This window comes from Eptatretus burgeri, chromosome 7 (genome assembly GCF_056783735.1).
Source record: "Eptatretus burgeri isolate ZD-2024b chromosome 7, Ebu_testis_v1, whole genome shotgun sequence".
Lineage (NCBI taxonomy): Eukaryota > Metazoa > Chordata > Myxini > Myxiniformes > Myxinidae > Eptatretus > Eptatretus burgeri.
Window position 1 is genome coordinate 80905831 of NC_140967.1, and position 13760 is coordinate 80919590.

At 47.0% G+C, this 13760-nt stretch overlaps 1 protein-coding gene and 1 pseudogene across 1 annotated transcript in view; one reads left to right on the top strand and one right to left on the bottom strand.

Annotated features, from left to right (window-relative positions):
* LOC147023624 (collagen alpha-2(IV) chain-like) overlaps positions 1–13760 on the bottom strand; it is a 30298-nt gene that overhangs the window by 13194 nt on the left and 3344 nt on the right. Inside the window, exon 4 of the mRNA XM_085889228.1 lies at positions 476–622. Coding sequence (XP_085745354.1) covers positions 476–622 — 147 coding nt within the window. The remainder of the gene's footprint in view (positions 1–475; positions 623–13760) is intronic.
* LOC147023625 (uncharacterized) lies at positions 9572–11535 on the top strand (annotated as a pseudogene).

A 13760-nucleotide genomic window follows, 5' to 3' on the forward strand; every position in this document is an offset into this window, starting at 1 on the left:
CGAAGGGGTGGATAAGTTTTAATTGGATTTAGATAGGAATCTTGATGTGTTGGAGGGAGAGGGGTATGGGGATATTGGCTTGTGGGGATGGTGACTTTACTGGGGTTGGTGCAGCACAGGTATAATGGGCTGAATGGCCTCCTCCTGGACCACAGTTCCTTGTGTAACTGGGATAGTAAACTGACTTTCACAGAGATTTGAATAATCATCTACCTATATTGCACACCTCTAACTCCCCACAAACGTTAAATCGGGAATAGCACCACAAACTTTTGCATAGTTGTGTGTGTGTGTTTGTTGAGGCTCAAAAAAGAGCTAAATATAAGGTTGAGGCTGAAGGGAACAGATAGACAAGTGACATGGAGGCATTTATCGCTTGGTATAAAGGTTTTTCTGAATACTATCTCAGCAAAAGACATCATATCTGGGCATTCAATCACAAAAAATAAAATGAGTAGATTATATCTTTAGTTACCTGATGGACCAAGCCCACCAGCGATGCCTTTAAGACCAGGAGCACCCATAAATCCTGTAGAGCCTTTGGGACCAGGGTCTCCTGGCAGTGCCTCATCATTACTGGCTGCTCCTGTCTGTCCTTTGCTGCCTGGTAATCCAGGGTCACCTGAAGGTCATAGCACAATACTTTAATAACATTCTTCCATTTACTATTCTGCAGCATTGAAAGAAGGTTCTCAAATTGACTACATGCTGGAAAATAACTTTGGGACCTCAATGTATTCTCCTGAATAACAAGAATACAGAATGGCATTTTTAGTGGACATTGAAGTGAACACCATGAAGGCTTCAGCTGGAAGAGCTTTTTATTGCGTAGCCCAACAACTCGTAACATAGCAACAACTCACAACATTTTCCTTCTCAATGTTGAAAAGCTCACACGAGTGATTAAAGCAACTAAACGAAAGAGCAACTTTTACTGAAGCACGTGGCATAGATACTCCAGAATAAAGAGAAGATACTGAAGGTGGCAGTGGTAACTAGGCAACTCAAACTCTCATTCGAGAGTTTCATCTTGAACAACTGATATTGTTGTTACATCACATTATCATTGAGATGTGAGGGTAGCCTCTTAGTATGAGAAGAATGAGGAAAGTGTCATGATTACTTGTGTGGAGACTGCTTAAGGCAGGCAGGCTAAGGATGGTTGTTCAGTTGGGTCTTGCGAATGAACTATTGTTGTGGAGTGATTAGACAGCTGATCTTCTGCTGGGAGTGGGGTGACAAGTAGATGAGGTTCACAAGTCTTCTGGAGATGTTTGTGGTTGCGGCAGTGCAAATGGCCATCTTGCGTCATAACATAACGATGAGTGGGGAGAATGGTGTCGAGCAGTGACGACTGCTGGCTCCCAGACCCTTTCTTGCTTGATGCGGATGCTTTCACCCAAAGTGGTGGGAGCTCTTTGGAGTTCTAGTCGTAAAATATCTTTACAACCTGGTGATGCTGTACCAATAGCTGATGTGCATCTGCCGGAATGTGTGGTTGCAAGAGTCGCTCTGTCATTGGTAGTCTGTCCTGGAGCCTTCAATTCACCAACAGCTGAGCTGGGGAATATGGTAGTCCTGATACGAGAGTGTTCCTCAAAATCAGTAGGGTCAAATGCAAATCCTCATCAGACTCCAGAGCCTTCTTGAGCCCTGTTGAGAACTGTGCATTTCATTCACCTTGAGCGATGTCTTTGCCATGGTCTTCAACTGGGCATGATTGGTCCACCACTTTTGTGAGGTCAAGATCTTTTTTACGGAGTAACTGCTCTTTTCGGTGTAAATCTGGCATGGCGTTCACCACATGATCCCAAACCAAGTTATATGTCTCTGCAAAGCTGCAGGATTTGTCCTTGGTCCTCAACTCAATGATGTTCTAGTCATAAGAATGACCATGCTGCTGTTGGGTTTCCCAAAAACTGTGCCTGTCATAAAACATTTGTTCTCAGATTACAATATTCCTCAAACTTCTCGAATACCGAGTCGAGTTTCTTGCTGAAGGTGAATTTGTTGAACACATACACTGCAGCTTTGCTGGTGCAGTGCAACAAGATGGCGACTTTCTTACTCTCCAGCGCCGACTCAGAAGTCTGTCATGTTGCTTCGAAAAACAGTTCGAACAGCTGTATCCATCGGCACCAAGCACCATCAGCACACAAGCACATTTTGTAGTCCACTGTTAGGCCTGATCTGTATCCAGACCACAACCAAATCGAATCGGCTTGTTCTGGTCACCTACCCAACTCCACCAAGTTTCGTCTGAATCCGTCCATAACCTTTTGAGATATCCTGCTCAAAGACAAACAAACAGACAGACAAACAGGCGTGAAATCACAGCCTCTGTCTACCTTTGGTGGGGGAAGTAATAAAAACCTGCTTCAAGCACCGGCTCCTGCTGGTAGTCAATGCACGACCCTTGCACGACCAATGCACCGCCACGTGCTGGCAATCATTTGACCAACTGGTTGGTAGGATAGCGGAGAGCAGTCAGGTCAGGTATGGGAGCATGTGCCAGAACAGCGCGTCGCTGCGTCCACTTTCCGCCGGTACTCCAGGGGCCTCCGTCTGGCCATCCCCCAGGCAGATGCCAGGCCCATCCCCATCTCCTTGAGATGATGGTCAACCTGCTGCAACCATGAGGCACGTGGTCGGCCCACTGGCCTCCTCCACTCATGAGACTCCCTCGCTGAGAGAATCTGGTGAGCAGGATCAGCGTCAGGAAAACGAGCCACATGTCCATACAGCCGCAGCTGACGCTCACGGACTATGCAGGTAACAAATCTCATCCGAGTCTCTCTCAGCAACCGCTCGTTGGACACAAAATCCGACCAGCGATAGCCAAGGATTCTCCGAAGACACCTGGTACCAAAGGAATTAAGTCTCCGTCTCAGATCCTTGGTCAAAGTCCAAGTCTCGCACCCATAGAGCAAGACTGGAAGTACCAAGGACCTGAAGACTCGGACTTTCGTCCTCCCGCACAGGTACCGGCAGCGCCACACCCCATGATCCAGTGAATCCATGACTCCCCAGGCCCGACCCAGACGTCTATTGACCTCCGGCTCACAACCTGCGGAGACATGAATATCACTGCCAAGGTAAGTGAATCTATCCACGACCTCAACATCCTCACCACAAACAGACACAGACAGGACAGCAGCATCCAAGATGTCACCGAAAGCCTGGATCTTTGTTTTGACCCAAGAAATCCGTAATCCCAACGGCTCCGACTCCTCATTCAGCACCTCGAGGGCCCCCAAGAGGATGTCTAAAGTCTCCGCAAAGATGACTGCATCATCTGCAAAATCAAGGTCTGAGATCTTGACATTGCCAAACGATGCACCGCAACTTGATCTCTCCGACATCCTCCCAAAAATCCAGTCCATACAAGTGCTGAAAAGTGTGGGGGCAAGTACACACCCCTGACGAACTCCAGTAACAACTGGAAATAAGTCAGAGATGGTACCACCACACTTCACAGCACTCTCAGTACCAGAGTAGAGTTCAGACATCAGATCGATCAGTTTTGGTGGCACCCCACGAAGACCAAGAATCCTCCAGAGGACATCCCGATTCACTGAATCGAACGCTTTACAGAGATCAACATAGGCTGCAAGCAGCCCCTGCCGAAACTCTCGTCTGCGTTCGGTGAGGACACGAAGTGCAAGGATACGGTCAATCGTTGACCTCTTTGGTGTAAAGCCTGACTGCTCTGGACGCTGGTGCTCAAGCAGATGGTGGCGAACCCTATCAAGAATTATCCGAGCAAAGACCTTGCCCGGCACTGAGAGCAGCGTCACCCCTCGGTAGTTGTTGCAGTCTTGGCGATCACCCTTCCCTTTCCAGAGAGGGACAACAAGGCCCCTCTTCCAGTCAGTTGGGATGATGCCTGTGTTCCAGGCAGAGCACAAAACTGCATGCAACGACACGAGTGCAGCATTTCCACCAGCCTTGAGAAGTTCGGCATGGATGCCACAGATCCCTGGAGCTTTGCCCCGTTTCAACTGGTTCACCGCAGCCCGTGTTTCCACAAGCGATGGTGGACCACAGTTGATTCGAGGGTCAGCAACAGGGATTGTAACACCCTTGACGTCCAACTCGACAGCTGGGGGATCAGCCTGGTACAACCGCTCAAAGTAACCGGCCCAGCGGGCCTTCACTTCAGACTCCTCTGTCAAGAGCCTACCACTCTCTGCTCGAACTGCAGTGCTCCGAGGGATGGGCTTGGATGAACGTAATGCGCGAATTCCCCTGTAAGCGGGACGAGAATCACCTGTCCACAGGTGATGCTCTACCCCCTCACAGATTCCTCGCACATAGGCCTCCTTGTCCACCCTCAGTGCACGTACAGTTTTACGCCTCAGCTCCCTGAACAGCTCAGCTCTGCCATTCAGCCTGGCCCTGCGACTCTGGTCAATGGTATCCAGTGTCCCTTGAGAGACAAAATTCTTCTTTGCCCTGCGGTGAACTCCAAGGCATCCACCGGCAACATCAAGGACGGTGGTCTTGAAGGTGCTCCACAACTCTTCAGGACCCCCCAAAGCACCCAGACCCCCAAGTGTCCACTCAGCCTGTTCGCAAACTCCTCAGCTACTCTCTCATCCCTGAGCTTGGCAACATCCAGCCTAGGCTGGGATGGTACCATTCTCCAGGATTTAAGGTGCAGCTTTAGAGTTGCAACAACAAGCCTGTGGTCAGTATTGAGGAACTGAGCACTCCGGTAGACCCTGCAGTTCTGGATCATCCTCCAACGACCGTCAATGAGGACATGGTCAATCTCCTTTGCCACACCGCCAGCGTTGGAATACCAAGTCCAGCGATGAGCTTGTGGGCGCTGAAACCATGAACCAGCCACCCTAAGTCCATGACTTCTTGCAAAGTCAAGGAACTTAGTGCTATTCTGGTTCATAGTTCCTGACCCATGGGGACCAACACACACCTCATAACCATCCCTATCAGTTCCAGTCGATGCATTGAAATCCCCCAAGACTAGAAGTGTATCTCGTCTGGGGCACTGATCAACCACAGACTCGAGTGTGGCGTAGAATGTGTCCTTCACGGTAAGATCACTCGCCTCAGTCGGAGCATAAATAGAGACCAGGGAAATGACACCTAAGGAGTGACGAATCCTTAATCTCATAATACGCTCGTTGACCGGTGTTACCTCAATTATCATTGGGGTCAGCTTATTGGACACAGCTACAGCAACTCCTTGGGTATGGTAACCATCAGAGCGACCAGACCAATAGTAGGTGTAACCACCCACCATTATCTCGCCGCAATCCGGTCTCCGAACCTCAGAGAGAGCTGCAATCCCGATGTCCAAACGCTTGAGCTCAGATGATAACAGAGACAGGTGATCATCCTCTCTTAGGGATAGGACATTCCAGGCACCCACCCGAAGGGACCGCCTCAGGTTAACCCAAGGAGACCGCCGTCTGGTGGACGACACCTCAGCACCACTCCGACACACTCTCCCGCAATCTGACCCAGGGATGTTACCCCGTGGTTTCCCTCCTATCAAAGATTGGGGGTCCCGAAGGCTTTGCCCCAATCCCATCATCCGGTGAGCTGCCCTGCGAAGGGAAGCTGCACAGGAGGTACTCCCACGGAGTGGGTTTTCAGATTTTTTTGCGTTTTTGCGTTTTGCGGAATGAAGCGTTTTACGGTGGCTGGAGTGCAAATCCTGCCACCAACCTCCTAATAAGAAGTAACCCAACTGCAGGAGGACGTCCGCAGACACAGTTGGGCACTAGATATGGATGGCCGTTGGCTCACAAGGAGCTCCTCCGCCCTTTGACAGGTTTTGTTTTTAATCCTGCTGGGTGTCCATATCCAAACACCCTCCTCACCAGAAAACCTGGTGGGGGAGACGGTTTAGTCGTCGACAACCCGACCATGGAACAGGTTAGTACAGGTTTACATGGTACCTGTAGCAGGTCACAGATCGAACCTGACCTGACAAAGAGAGCAGTGATCTTCACTATTTTTGTAAGGGGAGGGAGGCACTTTTGCTGACAAGACATCAGTGTGAGAGCACGCACACTGCCTGCAGGACTCTATAATGGCTGCTAATAGGCCCCGTCCCCATAGTAGACCAGCCAAAAATCGAAAAGTCCCCATAGAATGTTTTTTTGCGGCATCGCTTGTGAATAGCAGGCATCCATGTTGGTTCATTCCACTGTGGCAAGGTAAAAAGAATATGGGTGGATGCCATCACCAAATTTCAATTTCAAGGTCATTGTGAAGGTCACCAAGGTCATTGCCGGTCGATTCAGGGGTTTTGCCTATTTTGATGAAACCGGTGCCTATTTTATTGAACATATCAATAAAACCAAAGCTTGTATATTGTAGCAAGTGTATTTTTGCATTGTGAATATACCTTAAATAAATACCTTTGTGAATATACCTTAAATAAAACTGAAAATATACCTTAATTTATAGTTTTAAGAGAATGAAAGGCAAACATTGCCATTTTTCTGTTATATTCTAATGGGTATTTTACCATGTCCAATGTCACTTTGTTCTCAGTACTACCAGAACTTGAACACCATTAACTTTTTCTTTCCAGTTTTTCTTTCCAGTTGGAGATAGGCAGGCTTACTGCCAAATCTGTACCACATGTAGTGTATATAGCAGTGTGCTAGGTGTTCTTGTTGATCATTGTTACATGGTTATAACCACTGTGTACACTGTATTTTCAGATCGCCAGAAACTTCCACCGTTTGAAAGCAGTAGTATAGTAGCCAGCCATGGACCCTGTATCAATAATCAAGCGTAAAAGAGAGAGCAAAGACACAGACAAGCTCTCATGCCTTTTTTGTCAGAGCAGTTCAGGTGACCTCCGCACAGCATCCACAGAAGGAAAAAAACAGAACAAGGACAGTCGCTGATCAGAGGTGAAAACTGGGTGACAACCACCAATGCAGACATCCTTGAGAGACTTGATGTGCTTTCAGAGGAAGAATTCCATGCAATGGAACACAGGTGGCACAAAACCTGCTACTCCACATTCACCTCTTAAAGCAAGTTCAGCAGACTAAAGAAACAGCGCCAGTCATCAGCACAGCTGGCATCCCATCAAGGTCTTGACCCATGCTCCAGCACTACTTCAGTACCCAACCGACGAAGCACCCAATTGGCAATGAATTGGTCCCTATGCATGTTTTTCCAAGAAGAGGGCAAAAGAAAAGTTCACAGGGTGGAAACTCTGGCAAAGTCTGCAGAATTGATTGAGCGTTCCAAACTTGACCCGGTGATGAGTTCAAGATTGTCAGGAGTCAGTGACCTGATAGCAGCTGAAGGATGCTATCATCTTGCTTGTTTGGTATCCTTTGAAAGACACTCTGCCAGACCAGGATAAGCCAGGGAATCACAACAGCTAGTAGAGGATGAGTGCATGATGATGATATGCAGAGACTTGTGTGTAGGTTTGTCTCGTGGTCATGTGTATGACATGAGTGACGCATATGACAGATACAAGAGGATGAGCAGTGAAATGGGCAAATGTGTACCACCAAAATACCAGTCCAGGAGAACAACTTTCTATGAAGTGGTTCAAGAGCTCTGTGAACCAAAGGCCAGTTATGTGAAACCTCTATCCAGGGGATCACTCCTGATGTACCCCGGTGACAAGTCAGATTTCTTGATCTCCAGAACACTGACCAAATCCATAGAGCATGGAATGTTCTCATCAGAATCGGAATCAACTGAAGATGAAGACGGTGGAACACTCAAGTTTGCACAAGGCAACATCTTTCAAGAGATGGTGCACATTGCCCTCAGAGTCAGGCAGGATCTGCTCGACACACCAGGACACTCGAGCACATGGCATGGACTTGATCAAGAGCATGTTGATCAAGTGATCCCAGAGAGCTTGTATATGTTCCTTCGCTTGCTATTTGGGGGCATAAATAACCTTTATGAGGAGACAGATGAAGATAATACCATCAAACAGACTGTGTGCAATATTGCCCAAGACATTGTTTATGGGGTGTCCCATAAACGGAAGTTGACATCAAAGCACATTGGTCTTGGGCTCACTCTCCACCAGGCTACTCGCTCTGAGGCTCTCGTTGACCTGTTCCATGCAGCCAACCACACCATAGGCATTGACACTGTTCGAAGGTTTGACACGAGCATAGCTAATGAAATACTGGACAGGTTTGCCAAGAACGGTTATGTCTATGTCCCAGACAACATTGTCAAGAAGCGGATGATCCACTGTTCCTGTGACAACATAGATGTGCTTGAAGCAACTCCTGATGGAAAGAATATGTTCCACTGCACGCAGATGATGGTCTGGCAGAGAGGTCCACCTCCAGAATAAAGAGAAGATACTGCAAGTGGAAAGGGCCCAGGTGGAAAGAGCCTCTTAAGATCAAGAGCTATAAGGCCTGGTGCTCTGCATGAGTTTCAAAGGCTTGACCAGGCTACCTTGGCACCAGGGCAGAAACCCTCATCATCTTTCATTGGACAGAAGAAGATTGAGATGGAATGGTTCAGCAATGCTCAAGATGATGAAAGAGAAGGCCCATGCCAAATATTTGGCCTGGGTTGCGTCATGGATGCATGATTGTGAAGATGATCAGTCCGTTCCTGCCTGGGGAGCACTGAATGAAGCCATCAGTGTGTCTGACCTTCCTGTAACAACAGCAGGGATGCTTCCCATACTTCAAGCACCAGCAGATGACAATGATACACTCACGACTGTGATCCATCACTTTATGGACATATCAAGTCATGTGGGGCAGAAGCACACGATAACCACAGCAGACCAGCCACTCTACAGTCGGGGCAAGGAACTGCTATGGGCCAATTCGAAGTATGAGAATGTCATTTTCTCATGGGAGGACTTCATATCTGCTTCAACTTCCTGAAAGCTATTGGGCAGCACATGGAAAGTGCAGGACTGGATGACCTGTGAACATAAGCAGGTGTGTTTGCCACAAACACAACAGAGACGATGCTGGATGGCAAAGACAACTATCGTGCTGTAAGGGGACACCAGCTGACATATGAAGCCCTGTGGAGGATCAAGTGGCCTTTGTTTGAATCATGGCTGGTTGAGAAGAGTCTCCAACAAGATGTGGAAGTGAAAGAACTTGCCCAAAATGTTGCCGAGCTGTTCAAACAAAACAGAGGGGGCAATGTCAGAGAAGACCTCCAGGCTGCAGTGGGCCAACTGTCAAATGTCCTGAGCAGTGAGAAGGTTCAAAACCTGATTGAAGACTTTGAGAGAACACAGTCAGACAACCCTAACTTCAGATTGTGGTCATCATACATGGGGATGGTGGAGATTCTGCTGGACTTCATCAGGGCTGAGAGGGAGGACAACTGTACTTTGCATCTGGAGGCATTTGCTGCAATGTTGCCATGGCTGACCATATATGACCACACAAATTATGCCAGATGGGGTCCTGTCTATCTTGCAGATATGAGAAGCCTCGAGAAGACAGCACCAGAGGTGTCTGCTGAATTCATGGATGGGAACTTCGTTGTGAAAAGGTCAAGGAGACGTTTTCACCAGGTGCCAGCTGATCAGGCCACATAATGGGTGAACAAAACCTGCAAGATGCAAAATAGCATCATTGGTATCACAAGAAATGACCAAGCAAGAGAGAGGTTCTGTGTCACATGGTCAGAACGATCACACATCTCGCAGGATACCAGATGTCTCTTTGGCCTGGAAGATGAAGATGAAGAGGAAGAATCTATTTTGAATTGTTCTGATAGTCTTGCATCACGACGGAAGCGTGATGCTGATGATGTGAGGAAGCTTGCCAAACAGCTTGAAAGGTTTGATGCTTTCAGAGTGCGCACTGCATCACCAGAAGATGGAGAAGATGAAGGCGAGGATACGGATGTCCCACTTGTTTCACTAGCAACAAAAGACATTGCGCCCAGTGATGTGGTCAATGATCTCCTCACAGCAGAAGATCAAGGGAAGCAGTACCTGGTATCAAATGTGAAGCAGCGACTGGTTGATGGAAGTGTGCAGTTCTATGATACTCTCAGAAAGCACTACTCAAAAACCTTTGCCAATATGTACAAGATGGCAATTTCAACTCACCAGAGTGCACAGAAATCCATCAAGGTTGACAGAAAGTTGATGCAGCAGCTACTAAATGCTGTAACTGCTGGCCGGTCAGTTGAAATGGAGTCTATCCTGAAGCATAAGCTTGCCCCAGTGCCACTGTCTTTGGCAAAGCTCGGAGGTCAGATGAACTCAACCCGAGAGGCAGGGCTGGTCAGTATCTTGATGGCTGGAATAAGTGTACCCTCAGATGTTCCAGAAGCTGATATGAAGACATGTGTGCTGATTGATGGTCATGCACTAATCCAGACACTTGGGAAGCCCCATGGTTGCCAGACATTTGGCAACTATGCTGATGTCTTTATGCGCACTGTGACGAACCACTTTGGTGAACACACAACAAGAGTTGACATAGTGTTTGACCGCTACACTAGAGATGAGTCAATCAAGGCTGTGACTCGAGCAAAGAGAATGGGCAAGAAGAAACCGATTCGCAAGATCAATGATGGGCCAGATGTCCCCCTACCCCAGGTTTGGAGCAATTTCATCACCTCAGATGTAAGCAAGGCAGATCTTGCAAGGTTCCTTTCTGAGATGATCATGCAGAAGGGTGAAGATCTCCCTGAAAGATGTGAAGTGGTAACAGGAGGTGGATTCTCCAATGCTACCGATGCCAGATCAACAAGAAGAGAAACAGTCAGACTTCATGGCAACCACGAAGAGGCTGATACAAGGCTGATACTCCATTCACGTGAGGCAGTCAGTGAAGGATATGAAAGGTTGGTGGTCATGTGCAGCGACACAGATGTCTTGCTGCTTCTCCTACACTTCATGCCAACCAGAGCAGCTCAAGTATGGATGGTTTCTTGAACATCAAAGAAGCGGAAGTGGTACCCAATACATGCTGTATCAGACAAGCTGCCACAACCTGTTAGGGAAAACTTGCTGAGTTTCCATACACTAACAGGTTGTGACACAACCTCAGCCTTCAGTGGCCATGGGAAGAAGACGTGCTGGAAAACTTTCCAGAGTCAGCCACTCCTAGTAAGTGGAATTGGTTGCGATGGAGAACTCGCCCAAGTTGAGCAGTTTGTATGTCATCTGTATGGCGTTCCTGCACGGCCAAGTGTGGATCAAGCCAGATTCCATGTGTTTGGTAAAGCCAAGAAGGGCCTTGATTTGTTGCCTCCGACCAGAGATGCCCTGGATCTGCACAGTAAACGTGCCAATTACCAGGCAAAGATCTGGTTGCAAGCAGATCGAAAATGCATCAGGATACCATCCCCTGTGGACACCGCTGCCTGGGTGAAGGAGAAGACTTGCCTGGTACCTATCTGGACAAGACTGCCCCCAATTCCGGATGCCTGCCTTCAGCTAATCACCTGTGGGTGCAAATCCAAATGCCAAACAGCTCGGTGCACTTGCTTTAAAAAAAAGAACTGAAGTGCACTTCTGCATGTGGCTGTGATGCGGTAGAATGTTGTAACCCAGCTGGGCAATAGATTTTCTATAAAACATGCACACAATACATTTTAGCCACATCGAAATTGTTGTTGAACTAATCTACAGTAACCCAAGACATAACATTTCAATTTCTCAGCTTGGTTCACTGCCAGTGAGAAACTTGATCACCATAATAGGTACTCAGATTACTGCATTTCAAAACTGCAGTTTTACATTACATTGTGTTGTGCATTTATGTAAATTCAAAAGTTTACATGATGTTTTTGTTGTCTGTGTATGAAACCATGAAACAGAAGAATGTATAAAGATATTGGCACCAAAAATGTTTTAACTCTGCCAAAATAAAGGAAAATGATCATTTTGTCATTTTTTTTGCCATTTTTACCTTTATGACCTTGAAAATGACCGAAAAATTGAGAATCCAGGGTGGTATCCACCCACACCTTTTTCTTTATCCGATGACTCATTGATCTGGCATGGATGCCTGCTATTAACACGCGATGCCCCCAAAAGTGTAATATTCCATGTTGGCTGGCCAACTATATTATCAGCCGCACGTCAGGAGCCACACTTTAGGCGAACAGGGACCGCCAGTGGCTTGTGGGCCATGCAATGAAGAACAGAGGCCTAGAGATATGCACACTCACCTCAAAGCTGTCTAGCGTGGGTTTGCATCTCAAACCAGCTACAAACTGTCATCCCAGTGTTTCAAATGCAGGGTGATCCAAATCAATGTGCACGCCATCCCTTATTGGACGGATGTTGAATTGGTTTTCCCATATGCTAGCATTATTTTTTGGGCATTATAGATCCCACAGTGCTCTTCGCAAAGAGTCGGTGAGTTATCTCCACCACTGAAGCTTAATTCAAATTAACCTACAGTACTATTGCACCAACAACGCGGCAATGCATCATTGGCACAGCCATGCTCCCACCAATGATGCAAACCCAGAGCCACTTGCTGCAAAGGAAATGACAATTCAAAATATAACGATAATCCTGTCAACTGTCAACTAATATCAGTGTATGGAGGCACAATTAACCTGCGTGTCATTGAACACCTTTCATCTCACGGTCAAGGTTGGCACAAATGGCCATTCGCTCCTTCAGAAAATGAAGGAAGCTTATCAGTTCTTGACACCCTGCCCCCCCCACCCTCTTTTTCCTCCCTCCTCCAACAGGAAATCACATCAGATCCATTTTGACAGAAGTATTTGTGATATGGTACAATTCGGTGTATATTTAGGAAAGTGATGACACGATTACACTGAATTATTCCTTCCAAGAGGCATATGATAGAGGGTGCACATTTCATAGACAGAGGCTCATATTGTGTTGTCAGCAACAAGCAGGTACAAATCAATCAAATAGAAATGTTATGGTTACGGTTTTAGAGGATCCTGGGGACCCCTGCCCCTGCATGGGGTGGGGGGTGGGGGGAGGTGAGGTTGACAACTTGCCAATGCTCCCGAAGTGAGCGTGTTTCTAGTTAGTTATACATCAACTAGAAAATAAAATTTGACACAAATGTGTCAATGGGTAGAGAGAGAGAGAGAGAGAGAGAGAGAGAGAGAGAGAGAGAGAGAGAGAGAGAGAGAGAGAGAGAGAGAGAGAGAGAGAGAGAGAGAGAGAGAGAGAGAGAGAGAGAGAGAGAGAGAGAGAGAGAGAGAGAGAGAGTGTGTGTGTGTGTGTGTGCAAGAGGGAAAAGAGTAAGTAGAAGACAGACATCAGATGCTTCCAACTCAAGTTATGGTCTGCAAAATGATTTCGAAAAGGCACATGCCCTTTGACTTTTAATCTTTTGAACCCAAAATGTAATCAGTTCATCTTTGTCTCGTAGTCCATACTTCTGCAAAGCTCGGTTGAAATATCTTCAGTGGTTCACAAGTTATCATGGTAACAAAGATTTTCGCTTCAAAGTCACCCGACCTTCGACCTTTGACTTTTTGATCCCAAATTCGAATCAGTTCATCTTGACATTGCAGTCCATACTTGTGCTGATTTTGGTCGAAATCCTTTCAGTGGTTCTCAAGTTATCGTGACAACAAGAAACCGATAACGGATGGACAGACGGACGGACAGTCTAAAAAATATTCCTCCAACTCTCAGCTTGTTCATTATTAAGGTGCAAATGTAGCTGTGAATTTTCCAGCAATTTTCAATCGAAGAAATGTCAGTGCACAACTCGCTAGAAAGATCACACCTGCATTTTACTCCATTGGCTGGAAGTCTTTCCAGTTCTTTCAATTCATTTTCTCATTGT